This window comes from Melopsittacus undulatus, chromosome 1, assembly GCF_012275295.1.
Source record: "Melopsittacus undulatus isolate bMelUnd1 chromosome 1, bMelUnd1.mat.Z, whole genome shotgun sequence".
Classification (NCBI taxonomy): domain Eukaryota; kingdom Metazoa; phylum Chordata; class Aves; order Psittaciformes; family Psittaculidae; genus Melopsittacus; species Melopsittacus undulatus.
In genome coordinates this window covers 53,270,653-53,294,740 of record NC_047527.1, presented here as the reverse complement: position 1 = coordinate 53,294,740, position 24,088 = coordinate 53,270,653, and the positions used below count along the sequence as shown (strand labels likewise).

The following is a 24,088-nucleotide window of genomic DNA, read 5'->3' as shown; positions in this document are numbered from 1 at the left end:
ATAACCACTTATAGGCAATTCAGTCAATTGGACCAGAGTTCTTTAGCCTTCAGCCCTTTTCCACCTGGAAAGGAGGTGTGACAGGGTTGAGCATGGAGAAGTACAAAAGATCCATAGGATCAGTAGCGTTAAGTCACTGTAAAACACCCAGACCACAAGAAGCCAGCTGTAGAATCTCGGTACTGTTTCCGCCCACTGATGCATTGTTACTGCCCCATCCCATAAACAAGTGTGTACAGGAGGCAATAGAGTCCTCAGTGATTACTTAAAAACATTATCTCCTCAAAGCAAAAGGTTGAAATGATGCTACAGCTCCAGCCTTTGGCCTGTGCCAATTTTCAGTTCTCTGGTTCTTGCTGCCTTCACCCCACTGCCTCTACTTTCTCCCCTGCATTCCAGCACAGGGTGTTATGATGACCAACACACTGATGGGACAGTATGACCAAGAATGAGGAGGTCCTGTCCTTCCCTTGAAGTGCCTTTCCTAGTCCTGTAACACACCTGAGGAAAAGCACCGCCAGCTTCCCCTGCCAAGTCAGGACTTGCTTTATTTTGGTGCAAGCAAGTTCAAGCTCAGGACCAAAATTTTTCAAGCTGTCATACTAAGCCCTGGACAGGAGCTATAATACATAAGCATCACAACATGCCTTCATCAGAGATGTAGAGAGAGCATTAAATGTTTTGCTAAAGCTTCAACTTACAAAGCTGTTGGCCTCAGGGCCAAATCCATTTGCTCTCTCAAAAACCAGCAACATAACTCTAGGTTGAAATACATCAATAAATCACAAAGATCATAGAACAGGTGAGATTCCCTAAGAAACATGACTTCTAGAAAGTAAGAAAACTCTTTTCAAGCTCTTGTGGCTGGAATACTTCATGGCAACATTATAGCTACAGCAAATTCCTCTCTAGGAGGAAAGACTTTAGGTAAAAGTTAGAGAAAGGATTTGATTTATAATGGAAAATAAAGTTAAAACTAATGGGCCAAGTTTTGCTTACATTGAATATTACTTAGCACCTACATAGGAAAATTCCCACTGACTGCAGTCAGAGCAGATCTGAGGCTTTAAACATGCAGCTTCCACTTCAGCTCCAGAATAGCAGTGCTAAACTGGGCACTGGGACTAAAATGTCAGACTGGGACATGCCCTTCTGATGAGAAAGGGGGAAGAAATGGTATGCACAGAGCCCCAGATTCCTCTGGGAAGATTCAACCCTCAAGGGGAAAACTGACACTGCAGGTTCATTAAATACCTCTGGGAAAACAGTAAGCAGTGTTGGCAGTGCCCAAGTCAGTGCTGGAGCTTGTAGCTATGGGGAACAAGCGTGGGGACTGGTTGTGTTTGGTTTAAGCCAAACCAGCTAGGAAATAGGCAAAACCTGCACTTTGCTGAAGGCAGAGATGGCAGGTGACCGATTGCCTTCTGCTGTCAGACACCATATGGGGGTGGCTGGTGTCTTCTTTCCTCCCAGGCGAGGGAATGGAGAGGGAATAGACCCTCAATCGGAGGTCACAGTCCCACCCTAGGTGAACAAGGCCTAAAGGGAGCAAAACTGTTTGAACAGGATCCAGCCCAGCTTTATTGCCTGTTGCCATATCTGTTCTCCAGTCCACAAAGCAATGTCAATGTAACGTGTGCTCTGAGAGCAAAGCTGCCATTTATCGCCTTGGCAGCCAAGAAAGCACACAAACCTGAGCATCTGCATTTGCAATCTCCACTGCTCCATAAAAGACAAGGTCAGACAGAAAACATGTGTTTCATATTTGCAAATCTGAATGATTTATATTAGGGGAGCAGGGCTGGACTGCATGCAGCCTCTAGGTTGTTAAAATTTAATTTACTAATCAATTACTATCAGATGCTAGACTCCTTCAGCTGCCCCATACAAGGAGCATAGTTTCTCACAACACCCTGTCTTGATTTCAGTGCTGTATCTCCTTCCAGGGGCTAAAGAGGGGTGTGATGAAGTGGGTGAGCAAAAGCAAAGGACCGCTCAGTTCAGTGAGGTCATATTTTACATGAAGAGAAGCCACTAGAGCATTATCTCCCCGTTTCTGTTGGCCATTTGAAAGATGACATCCTTTTGCTATTACTTGCACGAGGCAGATTTATCTGAGGAAGCAGATGCATTAAAATGAATAGTACATCTCTTAACTCAAGGGAGCAAGTGTGGAGGAGACTCAGTGTCCCTGGCTGCACTGTTCTCATTTTGTCTGGATTGCTTCTCAGTCATCACTCCCATTGTCTAAACAAACATTTAAAACATTATAAACCCATGTCTCTCAGCAGCTGAAACTAAATGAACTAGGATAAAAAGTAAAGACAGAAGCAAGATTATCACTGACAAGCATCCTCCTATTATGTGGGTTATGTAGGTTGGGTCTCCTGTGCTATACAGCTTTGGGCTGCAGGCTCACAGGTCATTCTGACTTTGGAGCAATAATGTGTATTTTTCTAACTCTTCTTAACAGTAAAACAGACATAGTGAAAACACAATTGAGATGGCTTACATGAGCCATAGACTCTCAAACACAGACTCAAAGTAGCTGCATGAACTTCACAAGTTTCATAGTTTACACTTTCACCCTCGTGTACATGGTAACTCCCACACAGTCCTAAGAGCCTGTGGGTCTCTTCAAACCTCAGGAACACAGGACACCATCCCTATCCTTTAAGACAGGTTAAAGAAACCTTAAGGGTCTGCAGACTTGTGAACACAAGCAGATAAATGACAGCTGAACAGCTCTCAGTTCTTCACCATCTCAAGCATGGCAATGTCAGGAACATTGTGATACACTGGAGATCTTCTACCTTAATATTAGAAGTGCAGAGCTGATATTATGCTGCCTTCCCCATCCCTAAGCAACCTGCCCCTCTCAAAGGTACAAGACAGTACTGATGATTCTCAGAGACTTTGCCTGATGATCTGGGGCCTATACGAGTACTAAATCTCACCACAAAGGACAAAAGACTTCTCAAAATATATCTGCAGAGCATGTTCTCCTTTTCACAAAGAGAGGAACAAGACAGTTTTCATAGTCCCACCTCCAGTTCATTGAACAACTCCAGTTATATCCAGCTCAGGATACAAACATCAACACCAGCATCGGTCGAACAAATTTGTGAATGTTCTCTGTTAAAATTAGCCTCTATTCTTGGTTAATAAGTCATGCATGAAATAATCCTGGCTTCCCTTTAATGTGGTAATTGGAGACTGATAACATTTTGAAATTATGGGTGAATGCCAGCTCTTCTCTCCAACTCTTTGCTATCTGCATTTTGGGTGACAGAGTCCCTATGAATAGGTCAATGTTACTACTGGAATGAACGAGGGAAATATTTTAAACTGGGGAATAATCAATCCAGTCCAACATTCAGATGGAGAATCATTCACATGAAGAACCATGAAACTCTTCAAATTATTCCTCCCCCCACCAAACACCCAGCAGTTCACAGGCAGTTACAGCTAACTCCACCATGGAAATTTATGAGACTGTCTCATAAATTACAGAACTACAAAACTGGGGCAGAGGAAGAGATGAGGAGGGGAGGAAGTCAAAAAATGCCAGTCTCAAGGTCTTAGGAGTATTTTAATGCCACCAATTACCTAAAGGAGTGACTGTCATAGAGAGTATATCAGATTCTGCTGTAGCTTCCAATGCATAACATGTTCAAAGGTTCTTTTTCATATTTCTGAATGCTAATACTTAGATATTTTTATACTTTCCCAGGACACTTCATTCAACCTCAGTTTCATTACATGCAGAAGACAAACGCTGTTGACCTGATGTTACCCACTATGACTGCCGAACTACAGCAATGTTACTGTCTGGCAGATTTATTCCTACCTGGCACTACTGCTTAGAAACTGGCTAATTAACAGTCCATTAAACCAACAGAGTGAAACATGGTGACTTCTATGTCACGAACATAAGGACAACAAGCCAATGTAAGATCACTGGGTGTAACAGGGCCATGACCACAATGCATGACTATAAATGCTCATGACACAAGCAAATAGCTGACAAACTGTTGAACCAAGGCAATGGGTAGAACCATAAGTGACAGCTGCAGGCTAACTGGTAGAGCAATTAAATAGCTTTAAAATCCTATTTTAAATTCAACCTGTAGTATTACTTGGAGAGCATCACTCATGTTATTGCACTCTGGGGTTTCCTCATATTATGCTGTTGGTGTCTTCAGCTCTGGGAATGGCTGCATTTCACTAGTAACTCGAACAGCCCCAAGCATAGTTTAAGAAGCTTAAAGACAGTTTGCCTGGAATTAAATTGCCTAATGGTAGGTGTTGTTTCAACCTCCAACTCATCTCTGGCCACAAAACCTCCTTGTCCACTTGTTTCTTTTCCATTCAGTGCCTTGGCAAGCATGATCCAGCACTTAAGACACCCTCACAGAAGAAGCAAGCAGATATCTTTTCCCAAGAGAGAGAAAGTTCGTGACTGGTGAACACATACAGGAGTCTCAGTCAAACCCCTGCCTGCCATAGAGACCTGTCTGGAAGAAAAAGGGCAGAAGCCAGAAGTTTGCAGTCCTTTGCTGCAGGAATTTTGGCTTGTGGGTACAGTTGGCTACGCTAAGATAGCACACCTTGCACACAGTAGAGTATCTACTGCATTATGTCTGTAGGCAAGTACATTAAGGGGAGAGAAAGTTTACTGCTTCAGCTTGACATGCATTTGGAGAATGCTGGATTCCAACTTATCTCCCACACTGAGCTCCAAGGTTGTTCAATTTCTGACCCAGGTCTGTAACCAGACTTTGGGATTTGCTCCTTGCTCACACACTGATTTGGCTACAAACACATCCATAATTATAAAATAGTAAGTAAAATGCATCACTGAAAAAAATATAAAATAAAGCCTCTTCCTTAATTGAGTTATACTTGCCCTTTCCTAAAAGAGACTTTTTCCAATGAATGTGCACTCACAGCTGTGGACAGGTCTGTGCACAGACTACCACAGTGTATCATCCTCTCCTGCTGATTACAGAAGTTTCACCCTTTGTCTTTTCATTTCAGTTCAGTTGGGATGTGCAGCCCCCAGATTCCTCATGCAGCCTCTCCTTCCTACCACTGAGAGCTTTATACTAAAGATCTCAATGAGCTGAAGATCTCAACAAGCATAATCAAGAATCAGCCTGAACGTCTGCTCCAAAATACTTGATCACAGCCTGGCTATAAGAGGTTGCCAAAAGTCCACAGGCTGCCAGTCATTCATCCAAAAAGCCTGGAACACTTTGAGAGCCATGAAGTATCATAGCCTGGCTCACACAGTTATGCAACGTGGCATCCCTTAAACAAAATGAACCATAGGGGCAAATGTAATTTAGAGATTGATGAGGTGAACAAAAAATATACCACAGCTGTCTAGGAGTATCTTAAATCTTCATCTGAAGAGAAAAAACACTGCCAGAGATTTTCAGCCATTCATTTAGACATCAGAAATATCAAATCTTTAAACACTGCTTAGAGATGATGTCTAGGAAAATTGGGAAGAGAGCCAAAGACACAAATAACTACACTGAAATAACTAAGGAGACTGAGAAGAAACACAGCATTCATACATTAAGCAATTAACTCCCATTTAACCCCACTATCTCAATATGTTATAATTCTGTATCATATGGCACGTGCAACGTGAGCTGCACCACAGTTAACTCACTGGAGTGTGAATTCCTGACTCAAAGAAAAAGCCTGGTGATGACTGATAGCCCTTAAAAATCTGCTTCAGAATGGAAAGTTACTGCAGAATAACTTTTATATTTTAAATTCAAGCCTTCGTTTAATCTCACACAACTCTCTACGTAGACATGGCCTAAATCTAATGATTTCATAGACTCATGGAATGGTTTGGGTTGGAAGGGACCTTAAAGATCATTTGGTTCCAATCCCCTGCCATGGGCAGGGACACCTTCCACTAGACCAGGTTGCTCAAAGCCCTGTACAACCTGGCCTTGAACACTGCCAGGGATGGGACATGATTTTGTGTCACATCCACCTATTACTTGTATTTGGTCAAAGATAAAAAATGAAACCAGTGACACACTGCCAGCCTTTCTGCCACCACAAGACAGCACACCCTGGATTGCTGTCAAAAGGCTAGGAACTTTACATCAGCTCCTGCTCTATGATAGTACATTAATTTTATTACTTGTTTCTCTCCAATGAGCACAAACCAAGTTTGGCACTCCATCAATTAAAAAGCGATGATTTTAAGATGCCAAGAATCATGCTAAAAAAATGGTCAAAAGGGTGAAGACTTACCAGAATACACCACCAGAGCAAAGGTCTGGTTCCCTTTCAGGGTAAACTGAAACTTCTGCTATAGGAAAGTCAAAATACACACACCTAAAGAAAGGAGAAGGAAATAATGTGGCAGGCAGCAAACAGAATCTCCTTTATTTGTTTGATGTACATCTAGAAACTCCACTGAAGAAATGCATCAAAGCAGTATAAATTTGATAGGCTACTTGCTCATTCATGCAGGTCTCTTGCCCCCTTTGCTAGACTTCTTACTCATAGGGATGTATCAGTCTTGAGCTAATGATAACTTCAAGTTATCCCATTACTACACTTCAGTCTTGTGAAGAAACAGTACTTCTGCAATGGTTTAGATACTCATGACCTTCTAAACCAAAAAGTTTCATGTCATAAATGCAAGTGGAGATAAGTACATAGTGTGGCATTCAGGCTGCCACTTGCATTTACTGTTTGGCTGCATGTCATTAATACCATATTTTGTTTGTCTGCACTAAACCAACCATCATGCATTCACTATGATGACGTTGGAACAGGTGTATCTCCAGGCAAGAAATACAGCAAAACCATATATACCTAAAGGCATTTGACAGCCTATCCACCAAGAGATTACAAGTAATTCTAAGTTAAAAGACACAAAGACAAACAAGTGACTAGCATGTGCAAGCACATATATGCTTTCTCTCTTGATTACCCTGCTGCCCCCATCTTGACCACAAGAAATTTTCTGCTCCTTAATGGCTACAGAATGACATACAGCAAAATAGCTATCTGTATTTCAAATCACACACTAACATGTACGAACAACAAAGCAGAAAACCCCTAATCCTTATACTGGAGAGTATTAAGATATAAGTGGGGAGAAGGGGGGGGGGGGAAATCACAAAAAAACATGTAAGCTTCCTACATGTATCTTCCTCTGTCTGAATCAACAGCATGCTTTCTTTTCCTTTCCAATGTACCTCAGCAGAAGGGCTTGTCACCAAACTCATGTTTTTCATCAGGAATAATCTTACACATTTCAAAGCAGGGAGAAACAGCTCTCCACTGGTGTTTCAAAGAAAATTAGTTCTCAGGAATTCCCATGGGACGCATTACCTGGCAAGTCTGAGAGGACAAAAATTGAGAGCAGTGAAGTACCAGAATAATATCTTACTGAAAAGAGAAGCTTTAAATATACCAGTATTTTTGCATCACTGTTATCAAAGCTTTCACATATTTTGCTCAGTTGGTGTTGCTACACAGCTGCCTTACTCTCCAAGTATATCCACTTTTTACCACTCATTCCTGTACACACCAGCCAGTGCTCTGGGCTCTGGTGCAGCTGAGAGGATCCTCGTTCTTCGTTTAGTTATTCAGCTTGGAAAAAATCATACATTTACACAAGACGGGAGCCAGAAAATTACTGGATGGTGATCAGTTAAATAAAACACTTGGCACCAATAAGACATATGGGGTACCATAGGTCTTTACACTTCATGAATTCTCTGCTATATTATTACTAACACAATTACTCTGGGGCAGTTGTTGAGCAGTGCATCACAGAAAGCATTGGCTAGAAAGCTGTCAGCTGCAAACATGCACAGAAAAACACGGTCCCTGTCTGCTGCTATAAGGTTTTAACCTTTACTTCCTGAATTACAGTCAGTTAGCAATAGACAAAGGAGGAAATACCCAAAATGTATCTGTGCTCATACTGCCTCACATTCACACACGGCAGCAGAAGCTCTCCCCAGCATGAACAGAACAGTCACACCAGTCCTCCCTCCCTCCATGCTTCTGCGGATGAATCAGAAAGTGGCATGTTTTTTTTTTTGAAGCACAGTCCTTTGGGCAAATTCCAGAAGCCCTCTCTTCCATCATCCAACATACCATTGCATTATGACTGACTTCCTCGCTTCTCCTATATTAACTTTTTCCTCCCACAGCTTCTTGATTTCTGTCCCTAATGCTGCATTTTGTCCATGAGACATTTCCTAAAATTTTGTGGCTGCAAGGAGGGTTGCAATTGTAGCAGCACCAGCCAGCCCTAGAAATCTCCATTATCAAGTTATACAGCACACAGGCTACTATTTTATGTACTCTTCAACCACCCACCCTTTGTAACCTGGCTTTTAATCACTAATTTCTCAAGCCCATAATCAGAGAAGGGAAGAGAAAGGCAGATCAGTCATATCCATCACAGCTGGGATTCAAACCTCTTGAAGGGCCCATTTCTTGTGATAAAACACTCTGGCAAAATATAAGCACATCTGTCTAAGTTGGAGAGGGTGGGGAAGGAGGCAGGTGAGGAGATGGGTATCAGCACAAGGGGAAGAAAGGATTTGGACCTGTATTTATTCCCAGATACCATGAAAACACAGCATGGGTTAAGCCTTCTTCCCTGCAACCAGGGCCATTCTCCTGCAGAGCAGTCCCCTTGTCTCCTGCCAGTGGCACAGTGGTACCCAGTGCAGGAGGGGAAGGTGATGGGCTGGCCCTGCAGGCCTGCTTTCTTCAACAATTTCAGCAGGGTGTTTCAAGTCATGAGAAGCTGCAGCAAGAACAGGTCACCATGCAGTTGTTTCTAACCAAATCAATACTCCAGCTGAGCATATTTAAACGTAAAAGCTATCCTAGACAAGGAGCAAAGGCTTCACAACAGCTAAGGAAAGCCCTTCGCTTGCTCTGCGGCACCATCTAGCGCCAAGAAAGCAACAATGCTCTTGGGAAAGCAGACCCATTCGGAGTTGCACCAAGTTTAGAAACAAGGCAAAATAAAAGACACATAAATACATATCCAAAACAACCAAGACAACTTATGATAACCCATTTTCCCTTTACACATGCTAGGGCCTACTTCTGTCACTCCAGTATCAAAATGTTTCTGTCAAGTAATCTAAACTGGTTGCACACCAGTTGACATCCCAGCAGCGTGGACATTGGAGCCCAGCCACACTCATTACCCCTATTCCCACTGGACTCAACAAAGCCAACAACAGCCGTATGTTCTTTAAACGTACGTGCAGTCTTGCAGCTGCCTCGTGCTCCTGTTCCAGGCTGGAGGCTACACTACTGCACCACATACACACTGGAAATCACAACTGAACCTCAATGACAGCAGCTCTGAAACAAAGACACATCAGTCTATAGGAGGTAGTCAGATACAGCACTCATGCACACCACCTACAACAGGTACATCTCTGGCTCCTGGAGATGCTGGCCTCTACAGACCATTAGCTTAGAGGTTAATATTCCTGGCTCAAACCACCACAGATCCCAAGTGGTTTCCTCCTGTGCTGGAAAGTTACATATACTTAATCCAAATTTATTACCACTACTAGTTGTTAGGGTGACTTTTTTCCATTTCCTACATTCAAAAAAGTTCACTACTATTTTTTTATCATTTAGTTTTATAAGAAGCTTTATTTTTTTCCAGGAGCAGCTTAGTTCTTATCATTTTTACCGCTGCTTATTCGCAACATCAGAGGGATGATTCCTGTCACACAAACCTTCAGAGCCAGATTCTTTAGCCTTCAAGTACTCCAGCAAGTCTAAGAGTAGGAAAGGTGATTTTTCTGCAATGATGAAGTTTCTAAAGTGTTAAAGAGCTCACATATTCTGTAAAGGTGTTATCTCTAATTCAAGTTATTAAAGGCAGTAAATGCAGGTCTGACAATCCCCCAATGTAATAATTTTCCAAATACAAGTAGTGAAGAGATTAACAATGAACAACCAAGTTGTTACAATCAGCAGAGAAGTAAGACACATACATACTTTTTACTCTGAGGGGACAAGAATTGCCTAAGATATGTCACCACCTCAAATAATGAAAGCCAGCAGAAAGGTACCAAAAGGTCAGTTAGAAAAACAAAAACCACAGGGTAAGTGAAATGGGCTATAAGCAGTAACCTAGTGAATACGCCATAGAGATTAGACACCACTGACTTTCAACACTCAAACTTGAGCCTATAGACTCAAAAGATTTAGTCCTCGATCATATAATATACCTGCAACACTTGGTGGCAAGATTTGCAGAGAAATGGTCACACAGAAAACCTTCTTGAGATTAAAAAACAATATTCATTTTTCAAGTGCTGGTGCTCAGCAGGACCTGATCAACAACAGGGAAAGCTAGCACAGATGCTTTAGTTCCAAGTTTTATTTTTCATGTTGGTGAAATACATAGCCTCTTCTCAAGAGGCAGGATCTGTAGAGCTGTTACAAACACATTTTGTACTTTCAATACACCACAGATTTGGAAAAAGAACAAATAAAGCACAGGTTCTACACTGCACTTGGCCATACTAAGTTACAGATAATTTAGAAATCTTTCAATTTTACATATACATTGCATTGGCCATCACACAGCCTTCATGCACTATTTAGTTTTGGTGTATTTTTGTTGTTTTTTTTGTTTGTTGTTTTTTTTAATACAGTCAACACTGATTTTGGAAATTTCCTTGCTGTAAATGGTATCTTTCCCATGTTACACCACTTAAATGGTATTTACATAAGTGTGCAAATTGCTTTGAAAAATAGAAAGAAACACTAACACATAATATACAGCTTCTTCTATAGTTAAACATTTACTAAAAGGCAGTTAACATTCCTATCACACTTTCATTGCCTAAAATAGGAGAATAAGTTATATAAAATAGACCATCTTATTTTCATACACTTTCGTTTCAGATTTGGTCTTTACAGCAACATTGCAATCACAGATTAAGATTCTATGCCTAAGATTCAGAGAAGTCCCATTCAGTGGCAGCTTAGTACATTCAGGTTTATCCCAGATTCTCCACATTTGGCACAGGGGAAAATAGAAAGTAATGGGGTTGTGGGGAAGACAGTCTTGCATATCTTTTTTTTTTGGCAATATGAACAGTACGCTTTAAGAACTGAATGCATAACTTTTAATTTCTCTTTTAAGGGCCTGTTAGTGTTACAAGCACAGTTTAAATAAAGCCTGCAAGTTATTTCACAGAAGCACACACAAGAGTCACTATTTTTCTTATGCATATCATGTTCTCAGATATCTGCAACTGTTCATGCACACAAAAAAGCAAACTCCTTGGGACCATTCAACAAAATTCATTTCAGAATTGGAAGCAGCAGGAAATGCTTGAAGAATATTAGCTGGTGATCCCAATGCTCCTACACATGCATTTTTTTTTTAGTACTTGTAATAAAGACTCCCCATAAAAAGTGCATGGTTCACCTTCATGAACAAACCCTGAAGGCAGAAGTTGAGTAAACAGAGTGAGTTGCTCCAGTGGTGAAAAAAGAAGTTACAGAAAAGTCTTGAAAACTGTATTTCATGTAGACCTGTGACCATTCTCAGGGAAAAACATCTTGTTTAGACTCTTTTACAGAAGAGCAAAAGAAGCTTCTATATGCATCATTAATAGCAAATCCAAGATTATTTCATAATACAAAAAGATGAAACCGTTTTTTGAACACCCATTAAACTGAACATGACTTTTATAGCAGCCCTGCCTGCAAACTGCATAACCCACCACAATGCTAGTGAGTGCCATCCACCCTAAGGAAAGTATTAGCCCTTTAAAAGTTTATTTTCATCATAATTATGTCCAACACTGATGTCAGACATCACATACATATGTTAGTCATATGTTTGACATTTTTGAAGATGTCCAATTCCTTAATATGGCAGAAATTGTAGCAAAACAACACTGTGCTTTTGGTCTATTGTTTAACTGAGCTTTGGGCATCATGTATCACACACAAATCCCTGATGGATTCTGAGTGATCTCACCCTAGTGCAATCTTGATTTGGCTCTTCTGAAGAAACAGACCACAGATACAGCTCTCAGTATGTCCATTTTTAAGCATAAAATGGTCAAACTCATTTAACACACTACAGAAGCTTGCAAAACACGATGACTTGAAGCCAAATTAAAATGTAGATACATTAAAATTTTGTTACTCTGGATCATGAACTAGTTTGAAAAATGCTCTTTGTAAGAGACAGCTGCCCTACACTTCAAAAATATGAAAGAATTAAATGTCTTCATAATATAAGTGTATTGATTAATAAACAAACACTTCGGACACCCTTGAACTCAAACATATAATTGAAACACTCCAGTAAGCTTTTGTTAAACAGTGTCTTCAGAGCTTTATATTCAATGCACATTATCTGCTACGTTCAGTTTCTTTTTTTGGTTATAGCGTGCTTCCCAAACACCACCAAGAAAGGTTGTCCACTCTTTCCATTTCCAAGGTGGACATGACATACACTAGACACACACATTCATTTTGAAGTCAATAAAGCTCTTAACATGAAAGATGTGTGTGTATTTTTAGGCTTCAAATTAGTTCACTTAGTATTTTCCACATCCATGTGGATACTTCTCATAAAAAATAAGGTAATAAAATAATATTCTACAGCAGAGTAAAAACATGTTGAAAATAAACTGCATGCTCCCCCTAGTGTTTATACTAGTGAAAAATCCTGCATGGCACAGGCTGCCTTCAATGGTGTTAAAACAGGACACACAGCCAGATGAATGATTGTATGTGTAACTCAGAAGACAATTGCAAACATATTACTAGGACAGAATTTTGTCAGCTGTTGAAATCCAGGATTTCAAAATTTGTACCAGTCTCCATATTCCAGTGCTTCTAGGGGTTTGGTTTCTTTTAAACTGTGCTTTCGGTAAAAATTTATCTCAAATTTTTCCCATCAATTGCAGACAGAGCCCTGAGAAAGCTACCAGGTAAGAAACAAAGTCCAAAGATGTTTCAAGATGATAGGTACAATCATGCTTTTTCTCCTGCACTGTACCCAGAAGCTGCCAAGTTAATATTAGCATTCCCATACCACAATTGCAATGAAGCTCTGATAAATCTGGTACCTTTGGATACTCTCAACATCACAAGTAAGTCAGATATTTAAGACTACCTATGCAGTAGCTAACATAGTCCACCAGAATATTCATCCTCTTCCTCATCAGCATGAGAGCCCACTGCAGCTGGTCCTCTTGCTTTGTCTTGTGCAGCATTTGGCGATTTCTTCTTGATTCCACCTCCTGGGACCACCAAGGTAAGACCAAGCTTGGCATACTGACAATTACAAGAAAAGTTTAATTTCTGCACTATCACAGAAGTAACAACTTGCTGAGTTGCACTGCACAGAACTGATTGACACAATAAACATGTAGGAAACATTCAGTATAAGAAACCAATTGATGCTATTTTCAAAGTATATTTTTCCAGATTAGAATGAGCTTAACATTGGTTCCTTTTTTCTCTCTCAAACATTCTGAGAATGGGATGCAAGATCCATATCGACACTGTTTTTTATAGAATATTTTTGTCACACTCTTACAGCTTCTGTGTTTCAAGCTCTACGTAAAAAAGAAAATTCAGAATGCAGGTCTGCATGCATTATCTAATAATGGTTCATGTATTAAGTCTTAAAAGTGTCTTACCTGTACTGTAATTTTTACTATTCAGCATAATAACAAAGTAAAATTGGACAATACTGTTACAAAGTTTGGCACTGACAGATGTCTCTTTTACTTCACACCTTTCCTATCTATCAAAAAAAGGTGGTGGTAAGGAGGGGCACCATCAACAGTGCCATCCTCTTGGCATCCTATTTTGTAATGTTTATACTGTATCAGCTATATGGTAATTCTGAGATAAAGCATAAGCAGCAAACTGCTCTGGACCCTAAGGAACCAAACTGAAGAGAACCAATTTTTGGTCAAACTGTCAAACTTACACAGCAAGTCCATAACAAACTGCTCTTTTACCTAAGTCTTCTCACCATTGCAAAAGAGCGATGATGTGGGAACTTACTCTGTCAGGCACCAAAGTGAAAGAAGACAAAAATTCAAAGGCACAGGGTAGATAAATCCATAGGAACTGCCTACTTACATCATTGTCCATGTATTTGAAGAGTGGCAAGTTACAGACTTCAGAAACTTGATCCTGATCTTGCTGGTCATAACCTTCTAAAAGTTGCTCTAGTGCTGCACAGTCTTCACTTCCATTAAATCCTGGTATACTGAAGGAAATTGTTTATTTAGGGCATTTCAGCAATCTACTTAAGAATCTGATGGACTGTTTATTCCACAAAACTGTCTATAACCACTGTGATTTCTCCATGTACGTGGCTCATATCCATAAAATTATACTTTCAGTAATAGTAGTTTGCATGTTGAGAGCAAGAACCATAATCAAGACAAAAAGACAGTATTAGAATTCTTCATTTTTTCCTCACTAGTCAATAAACTTTTCCTCTACTTCACATACAGAAAAAAATCTGTAATTAGTTTCCATATATAAAATAAAAATTGAAGACTTAGAAAATAAGAGCAAGATGTTTAAAGACTGAACTTGAAAAATATTTCTAGAACTAATGTACAAATTAACTTAAACATATGTTCGAATCACTTCACTAAAAACAATTTACATACATTATGTTGTTTCAGTATTTTGTTACTGAAACCTAATGAAAGCTGAAAGAGAGAGTTGCTGGGAAAGCCTCTGGAACCAGTGTTAAAACACTAGTCCAGACTCTGACACCAAAATTTTCTCCTACATATGTATAGAATGCCTTCTTCATTTCAATGTATTCAAAAGAAATAGCTTCTGCTTTCTAAATTATATTTTGATTCAATCACCTATTTTTAACAAAGTCACAAAAAGTAGAAATCTTGCTTTTCTTCTTCAAGTGTATTATGAGGGCAAGATCCTCTAGGTCAACATAACCAGAAATGTAGTAATTCACATGCTGCAAACTTTTCTTTAACAAAAACATTTAGGTTAATCTTTCCCTCAATGTAATCGCCATACTAGATAGTTTAATTGATTATACTGGGATGCTGCTATTTCACGCTTTGAGATCGCATTCTGTATTTCCATCCTTAAACTGTAAAAAATTTTAAAATACAGTTAGAATTTCAACTTTTTAAGGGCTTCCATATACGGCAACAAAACTCTGAAAAAATAAAATTCAGTTAGCAACATCCAGAAATACCCACTTTTAATCCTAAACATGTGTTTATAGTAGTTAATCCCTCTCTCCTCCATTTGAAATAAAGACACAACCCAAAGGTATCAGTAAGTCAAGAATGCCAGTCATAACACACTCTGCTCAGCTTTTAACAAGGAAATAAAAAAGGGAAGAAATTCTGATTTTCATCTCATTTTACCCATCCCACATAACTAAGAATTACCGTAATAATTACAGCTAAACCTGTTAAGAGTGAAAAAAAGATTCCCAAAAGCCTTTTACCAGGGAATGCTATTATTGTCCTGCAAGTCAGTCAAAGTAGAGGCTTACAATTTCTTGACAGTGTTTCCACCACTCTTTCATAAGAACAGATCGACATTAATGAAACATTCAGTTTAAAATTATAAGACTTGAAGAAGACTTACCTATAGCTTTCCCTCACACATCTTTCTGCGGCGACATAATCATTTCTGTGTAGATGAACTAAGACTTGAGCAATAGTTTTCTAAATAAACACAAACAAAAAAATCAACATGACGATTCTTTAGAAATTAACAATAAAGTATGAGAAAAATACGGGATTACTAATATTTGCTGTGAAAAAGGGCATTACAACCCACAATGATTCTAAGATACTTACACAAAATAGAACAACACAGTGATAAAGTAGTAAATCGTATCATCAGCAGGTGTGAAATAGATGACCTCCTACAACATTGTAATGAACTCTAGCACCAAGTAACAGTTTTTGTGGTTAGTTCTTTTTTTATAAAAATAAAGATGTTAGGTGTTTGCTGGTTTTGACATCTCCTGTGAATACCAGCATCTTATCTTCAACATTACAGTAGTGAAAAAACCACAGAGGTTGGGGAAATATGCACTACCACAAATTCTCATCATTTAGCAAGAAACCGACCCCTGAATCAAGAGGTACATTGTCAGTCAGATGTCAGCTGTCCTTAGTTACCCAGAAAAACTTCATAAAATGCACTATTAGAAACTCTCTCTTAGAATTTACCTTATAGCATGTTGGGTAATTTTCAATTTCTTTATAAATACTTTTTTCCTTTTGAAGAGACAATGCAGCTTCATCTAATCTAAAAAGAAAAAAAAAAAAAAAGACAAAAAAACCCAGGAGTGTCAGTGCTAGGAATACAGGGTAATGAATCTGAGGCTAAATACAAAGTGTAACTAATGCACTGACAAGTCTACTGGAATAAACAAGAACACAACTGAAAATCAGCAGATCTTACTAACAGAATAAAGATATAGTCAGTCATTCCTGTTGTATATATGCAGGTTAAGAACGTCTCTGCTATTCATTCAGAGAAACCTGATTTTTCATAACATTGTACAAGATGAATGCCTTGTTATGTACTCTAACAGATTTATGTCATGAAGTTACTGTAAACAATCAGTAAGTCTGATATCCATGATCAATATTAAGTCATAGTAACTGCTTTTGAGCATATTAAACTCCTAAAAACTAGTAACAGCACTTGAGCTATAAAGCAGCAGAGCAACCAAATCTTTCAGAAGCTATGTGGACTTGCTTTCACAGAAAGACCTGTGAAAGCCTTTCTAACTTTTCTGAATACAATTCCACAGTGAAATAGTGTCTTTAAGTAGAATTAGAAAACAGACAATTTCTTAAAGTAACTACATGTTTCAGTGAAGCAAGTCCAAGCTAAACTGCAGGTCAAGTTCGGTGCTAGCAACTAACAGTTAAAATAAACTCCCGCTGAGACACCAAGATACACTCTTCTTTAAGAAGTCCAGAATCAGACTGATGCAAACAGATTTCTTTCCTGAGGTTAGTCAGCTAATTCTCCTGTTTTATACTCCACAGCTAAAAGATTTTAAGTACTACATATTACTGGTGGAAGAAAGAAAATAATAATTCCTGAAGTAGTTTAAGCTGCGGTATACACTTTCTAGGTTTTCAACAAACACAAAGGAAAAAAAGCCTTACAGTCCACATTCTACTATCCCAGAACACAAAGCAGGTGGCTCGTGGAGGAACATGGCATATTCCACAGAAACTGAATTTTAGTATGAACTGCATCTCAAAGCAGAATTAAGTAACAGTATATAAACCAAACAACAGGAAGAGAAAACAAAACTAAAATAAAATCACTATTTAAGATTCAATTACATTAAAAAAAGAGGCATAAAGCCATACCTGCGTCCTCTGACTAGAAGTCTTGATGCCTTCCCTAGCATTTCTAATGCTTGCCGCAAGCGTTCTTCATTCTGGAAAAGAACAAAAAAATCTCATGCATGCATATTTCATTCACACAGAATTAAGACCACTAAACTTTAATCTATGTCATCTGTAAATTGTAACAACTGTTAATTATTATATCCACAGCTCACACACTCAAGAGCAAAGTCACATCAATGCAAACTTGCTAATCTGGAAACATGTGACCACTGACAATAAATAACTATGCCAGTGCTGTAGGAAAAAGGCAAATCATCTGCTCATGGCATGGGCAGAGCATCAAGCAAGGTCTTCTTTGCCTTCAAAGAACTATTTTAGGCTCTGAGACTCAAAAGTCCAACAAAAGGCAGAAAACTTGGCAACATACAAAATTCAGGTTCAATCAGTCCCAAACTAATGAAAAGGCAAAGCAAACTGACTCATAATTTTTATAATCTCCTTCTCTTCAGCCTTGTTACTCAGCCACATATGTGAAAAGAAGAAAAAATAATTCAGAACATAACCATAACCTTTTTAGCTTTTTCTTTTAGCTTTTGTAACTTTATAACTGATCCTAATCACCACTTCATTCATCTTCATGTACTTTATCATTGCAGGGAGGAGGAGGGGAAGGGAACTTACTTCAAACACTGATGCTGCCTGCTGATAGAGCTGCACAGCCTTCTCTGGGCTCACATTTTCTATTAACCTGCAATAAACATAAGCCATTTCTCTTCTGATGAAATTAAAGCATTTTTTACCTAAAAGCATCAAAGGACAAGAAAAAATACCAGAGATATATCCACGCACTGCATACATTCTAACCACCAACAAGACATACTTACTTTCCAGCCCGTTCCAGTGCAATTGCTGCTGTATCTGGTGTTCCATTCTCCAGGTACATCATACTGGCTTTCTCAATCAGCTGAACTGCTTCAGGGAGTCTCTGCATCTCCTGCAAAGCAATAGCCAGAAGGAAGTTCCTGTCAGGAACTGTGCTTATGTACAATTAGACAAATCAAAGCAAACTGTAATATCTTATTTATTAGGATTCCAACTTTTATTTACAAGCTCATAGAGCTAGTGAAATTCCGTAAGATTAGCTTGTAATTACCAAACTTTCATGTAAGACAAGTATTTGTGGTAGTTTGGAGCAGAAGCAGCACCACTCATCCATTAGCCTCTGACATTAGGCCCTCCCCTTTCCCTCTACAACAGAAAAAACATTTTACCCCCCAATTACAAATGTGGCTTCCCTAACCAACTGAGATTATTGGGGGGGTGGGGGGGTGGAGGACACACAAGACTATGAATCAACAGAAAAATCACCTCAATATACATATATTACATATATTTCTAAAATGGCCCAATGCATGATATTCTTCACTGTAAGCCAGAATTTTTAAATAAAAACTAGTAAATGAAAATACCTTTAGCATCATGCCAGCTTGTTCATAAGCTCTGCAGAGAAAAAGTTTACAATTTAGTTATGATATATTCAGCAAGCTGTGGTTATCAAGCAAAAGTTAACATGCAACAGCTATCATTTCACTATTAATATTTAATGCTTTGAAGATGTTTCAAGTGTTCTATTTAACAAGGCAGCACATGTGTAATGTTATCTTCCACAAATTAAGTACTTAACCCACACTCCCTACTAAAATTTATTTCTCATGATCTGACCCACAGGCAATATTTGGATTGCTTCTCATTATCTGCTTGATACGAAATACACTCTAGTTAAGTTTCTTTATAAGCTCAACAGTGTAGAACTTCAAGATTACAGGAAGCTCATCTAAGAAAAAACATTTGGCATCAAAAGGTGCTGAAGAATGTCAAAATGATTACTTTTTCACACAGCCATTGTAGGTTTTCAAGTCACCCTAGCCTGCACTTCCATTAAACTGATTTTGAAACAGCAAAATTACTTGAATCATACCATTTACTACAACAAAATCAAAATAATAGTTTGTGCTTGTACCATATGTTAGAAATTTTTTTTCAGATTATGCAGTGCTTCTGTACTTACTTGGCAGCATGGAAGAGACTGGAAGTAACATTGTCAAAGTCAAGGACAAAAGCCACAAAATATAATACAGATATATTATTAGAGCACAAAGTCTTACACAAGTACTAGTTTCAAAGCAAGGAATCCCATAAAGGCAAAATCAAACCTACTACATTTGTAGGCAAGGCATAAAAAAAAAAGTAGTGCTTCTAAGGACAGAATAAATGTAACATACCAAAGAATAACTGCATGTAAAGTTGAAAAAAAGCATATTTTAAATGTTCTTGGATATTAAAACCCACTGCAAGTACTGTAACTATGTCAGAGTTACACTCAGTTTATACTATCCACTTACAGGTATTTAAGAATAAAAAAAAGTAATAATTTCTGAAGCAATATCCAGACATCTCAGGCATTGGGCAGCATCTTATCACTCCAGTTATTACTGGAAAAAACACGGATTTTTTAACCAGAAGAATTTTTTAGTTTTGCCACCAGAGAACATAGAAAGTGCCTTTTAAGTCAATTTTGTTAGCTTGACCAAACATGCAAATACATTAAATACTTCTTCTCCCAACTCCTCTTACCCCATCCTAAGTAGCAACTAGTCAGCTTCTTGGAAAAAAGAATAGCATTTAATGAAAAGATACGCTTTATTGTTTTCATGTGCCTCAGCTTCCCGCAAGCAGGCTTCTCTTGCCTGGTCAAACTGCTTGGCATTCTTAAAAGCAACAGCTGCAAGAAATCAAATAAAGTTCTTATTTACATCTTGTAGATTTCATTTTATCACCACTTCTGCTCAAGAATTTAGCCACCTAAAGATACAAACAGACTCATTAATGAATGGTTACAGTTTACCAAGCTCTTTCAAAAAAAATCCTATGACATTCCTCCTTGCTTCACTAGTCACTTAGTCACCATTAAAAACAGTTACCATCACCAACATGTCCATATCATCATTGTACCACACATCATGTGCAACATGTTTACCTGGATTTTAGAACTCATTCCATATTTTAATGATTGAACTGCAGGAATGCATGTGTATACAGATTTAATCATTAGAGATTCTACAAAATCAGTATGGCAGAAATAGAACTGCACTATCAACAAAGCATACCTACAACAGCTTCCTCGATACAACTATTTCAGGGCACAAGTATGTATTTCTATCCCCATTAGGCTGATAGGATTTTAAAGTAGGATTTAAAATAAATTTCAATTTATAAATGTTCCAGTTGCCTTTCCAAGTTTGTGGGTTTTTTTCTATTCAGGCTTAAATGCATGAGTAAGAATGCCTACAGCAAAAGGCTAAAAAAAACCCCATGATACATAACTCTTATAAAATAAAAAGAAAAAAAATTGTTTAAGAGCAGAAAGGACTCAATTAATAAGACTTTTACATTCATTGTAACACTTGTAGAGCGGGAAAAAAAGGATGAAAGAGATCTCACTATGCCTAAAAAAACCCTGGCAGCATCTCTCTACATTACTGAGACAGTCTTTGTCAGGACATGTTTCCTAATATGATGAAAAAGAGAAGTTTTAAAACCAGCTCAAATATTTGTATTTTGTAGGTAAACTCATAGGTTTCAGAAGACAGACAAGTGATAGAAGGAAAGCTTTATGTTTATCACAAGCAATAATATACAAAGTAGAAATTATAGGCTTGGGGAAAAAAAAACGTTCTGACAACTGTCAGAGATCTTCAAGTACAATCTGAAATTTAATTTACCATGCTACTACGAGTATTTGTTGTTGTTGTTTCAACTTTGCCTTCACAACAGTTTTACCTACAAAGCAATGTACTGAAAATATGTAAAATTCTACCAGGATTAAACTTAAAGAATACTTTGAAACAATAAAGTATATGGCCATATTTACAGCCATGCATACCTGCCTTCCCATATTCGGTAGCTGCACTGTCATAATCTGGTTTCCACTTTAAGAATCCAGTTTTCAGACTGAAATGCAAGAAGAAAGGCCTATTAACAATTCTTAAAGATTTTATGTTTTACCTTCAAAGCACTTCAGATATATTCAAACTGTAGACTACCTGTGAAAAGAAGCAATTACCTATATGCCAGTAGTATGGTGGCATCGCTACTGTCAAAATAAATGCTGCTTATTGTTCAGAATTGCATAAAGCACTGCAGTGATCTCCCATAGTTACATGTCTCCCCTAACATGCTTCCACCATCCCTAGAGTCTTCACAAGTCCAGCTCCTCAACTGTAATTAGTCAACAGAAGAAAAATTTTCCCACCTACACCAACATGGCATCTCAAGATTTCTAACACCACAAAGCCTGACATTTTTTTGCTACACATCGCAAAGATGCTGGTGTACCTCTACAGTAATTTTTTGCTGCTGAGAATTATTGAAGACTCTCCACTGCATTCACAAATGAAAGCATTTACTTACCAACACAAAGACAAAGCCTTATATATAATTTATAAGTCTACAATAGAATATGACACTAAATCCCACCATATGCACTCACAGAACATATCTATAGGACAAAAACAAAACCTGCAAAATGAGGTGAGTCACTAGGCAATGCTGATTTCAATATTATGACTTCTTCAATTCCAAAACAAATATAAAAATTACCATAACTTTACAGTCAATTTCCATATCTGCTGTAGGCAGACACTTCATGTCTAATTTGGAAAAACCGTTGTATATAGACTTCGAGTTGGTTTTGTTGTTTTACTTGACTGAAAACCACAGCATGCAGCTCTAAATCAAGTCCTTATATTGTGTTGTTTTAACCACAGGCAAAGTCTCAAATGCATTGAGCTGAAATAGACAATGTTTTAATCCACACACAATTTGAGATGTAGGCATCTTTTATTTCAGATGCTTGCCAGGATAAGCTTAAATTGAATTTCACTGAAAGGCACTTTTGGTCAACTAATTTGAGTAAGATAATGAGAGAGAGATGTTTTTATTCTGAAGTTTCTCCTCTATCACAGTTTATACTTCTGATCTATGATTTCCCAATGGCCCGTCACTGTTCTAGCTTAAATTATAGCATCTTTGGATTAGTCAGCTCTATTACATCTACACTGTAGTCTTTGAAATTAAAACTTATAAACAAATTTGCTACATTCAGTGTTAAAATACATATTAAAAGACTATCACATGTAGGTATTAAGCCCTCTAAAGTAAGTGTCAGCATAAGTCTTTGAAGCCATCTAAAAAGAAAGAATGACAGCGTTCTCATGGACAGGAAACACACACACACACAGCCCATCTCAGCAAATCTAAACTCTTATTTATCAGACTCCCATAAGCTTTTTTCCCACTTGTCTTTCTCCCGCTAACTTTAGCAGAAGACCAGAAGTGACTCCCTGGCCTTCCAGTTAGGGTCAGAGCAATAAAGGCTACATGGCCCTTAAGGAAACTACTCAGGCTTCAGCCCTCAAGCCTCACCGACTTCTTAGTTTTAAGGGCTGCTTTACTCTCCCAGATCGGGGAAGAAGGGTGACCTCTAGCACGCAGCCCCTGTAGGGAGACCTCTGAGGCAGAACAGAGGCCAAACAGCCATGTCCTCCTACTCCCTCCGCGCCGGCCAACCCCAGCCCTGCACCTCCCTCCCATTTCCCGGAGCTCTCACAACCAGGCACTTGCGGTCCCCCCATAGCCCCTCCGTGCGGCCACCACCTTCCCACAGGCGACCCCTCTTCAAGACTCGGCGCAAGGGACCATGGGAACTGTAGTTCCCCCAAGGCCTCCACTCCCCGAACGGGCGCCGGCGAGAACTACAACTCCCAGGAACCTACCTCCCCGTCGCGGCCCAGAGTTGCGGGGTGTCGAGCGGCCGCACTAACCGGGCGGACAGCAGCCCCTGGGCTCAGAGGCCGCGGGGGGCGACAGCGGCAGCAAGCAGCGCGATACCGCGGAGCCCCACTCGAGCAAGAGGCGGTACGCCGCCTCCGTGGGGTAGGGGAGTCGGGCAGGCCTGACAGCCCGAGCGCTGAACTGACAACCATCGCACCCGCTCACCAGCTTCTTCCCTCCCCGGCATCCCTCCCCTCCGCTCACTATTTCTCCGCTTTAGCGATGTGCTCGAGTGCCTCGTTGATCTTCTGCGCCGCCATCTCGCCAGCACCCCACACCGCCGCTACGGGACGCCGCAGAGCTCACGGCGCGTCAAGAGGCGGGGCTCAGCTATGTATCTCGTCACTGCGCCTGCGCGTCTGTGACGGTCCTTGTGGCCGGGGTGTGTGGAGCAGACGTTGTGTAGGGCGGTTAAGGTCGGTAAATGGGCCGTAGACTGCAATCTTTGGTAAGAGAAGTTGTCTTGCTCTTTCCTCAGCAGCCATCTGGGTGGTATCAGCTGGCAGAGGTTGCGCAGGTCAGTAGTTGCCCGTCGTGTTGGGCTGAGCCCCTCTCAGAGGAGGAGCCCCCCAGCCCTGGTCTCTCCAGTTTTCGGTAGAAATGCCCAACTGAAGGGCCAAAAGCCGGAAAGTTCTGATTGCTGTTTTCTGAGAGAAGCCTCCCGAGGCCTGTTTGCTGAGGCGTACTCCTCAGACTCGCCTCGTATTTGTAAAAATAAGAAGCAGTTCCCAGGCTGGCACAGAAATGTGAAGTGAGTGGTGGTTGAGCATGCCAGAGTTGCTAAT

At 39.5% G+C, this 24,088-nt stretch overlaps 1 protein-coding gene across 1 annotated transcript; it reads right to left on the bottom strand.

Annotated features, from left to right (window-relative positions):
* Positions 1-10,405: 10,405 nt before the first annotated feature.
* NAPG (NSF attachment protein gamma) lies at positions 10,406-23,619 on the bottom strand. Its single transcript, XM_005153474.4, has 12 exons — positions 23,508-23,619; positions 21,355-21,422; positions 20,109-20,193; positions 19,480-19,497; positions 18,881-18,911; positions 18,296-18,405; positions 18,093-18,159; positions 17,430-17,500; positions 16,266-16,344; positions 15,673-15,752; positions 14,167-14,296; positions 10,406-13,347 (listed from the first exon to the last, which is right to left on the bottom strand). Exons 1-12 carry the CDS (start codon positions 23,561-23,563, stop codon positions 13,198-13,200), a joined length of 945 nt encoding a protein of 314 aa, XP_005153531.1. The 5' UTR covers positions 23,564-23,619; the 3' UTR covers positions 10,406-13,197.
* Positions 23,620-24,088: the final 469 nt, after the last annotated feature.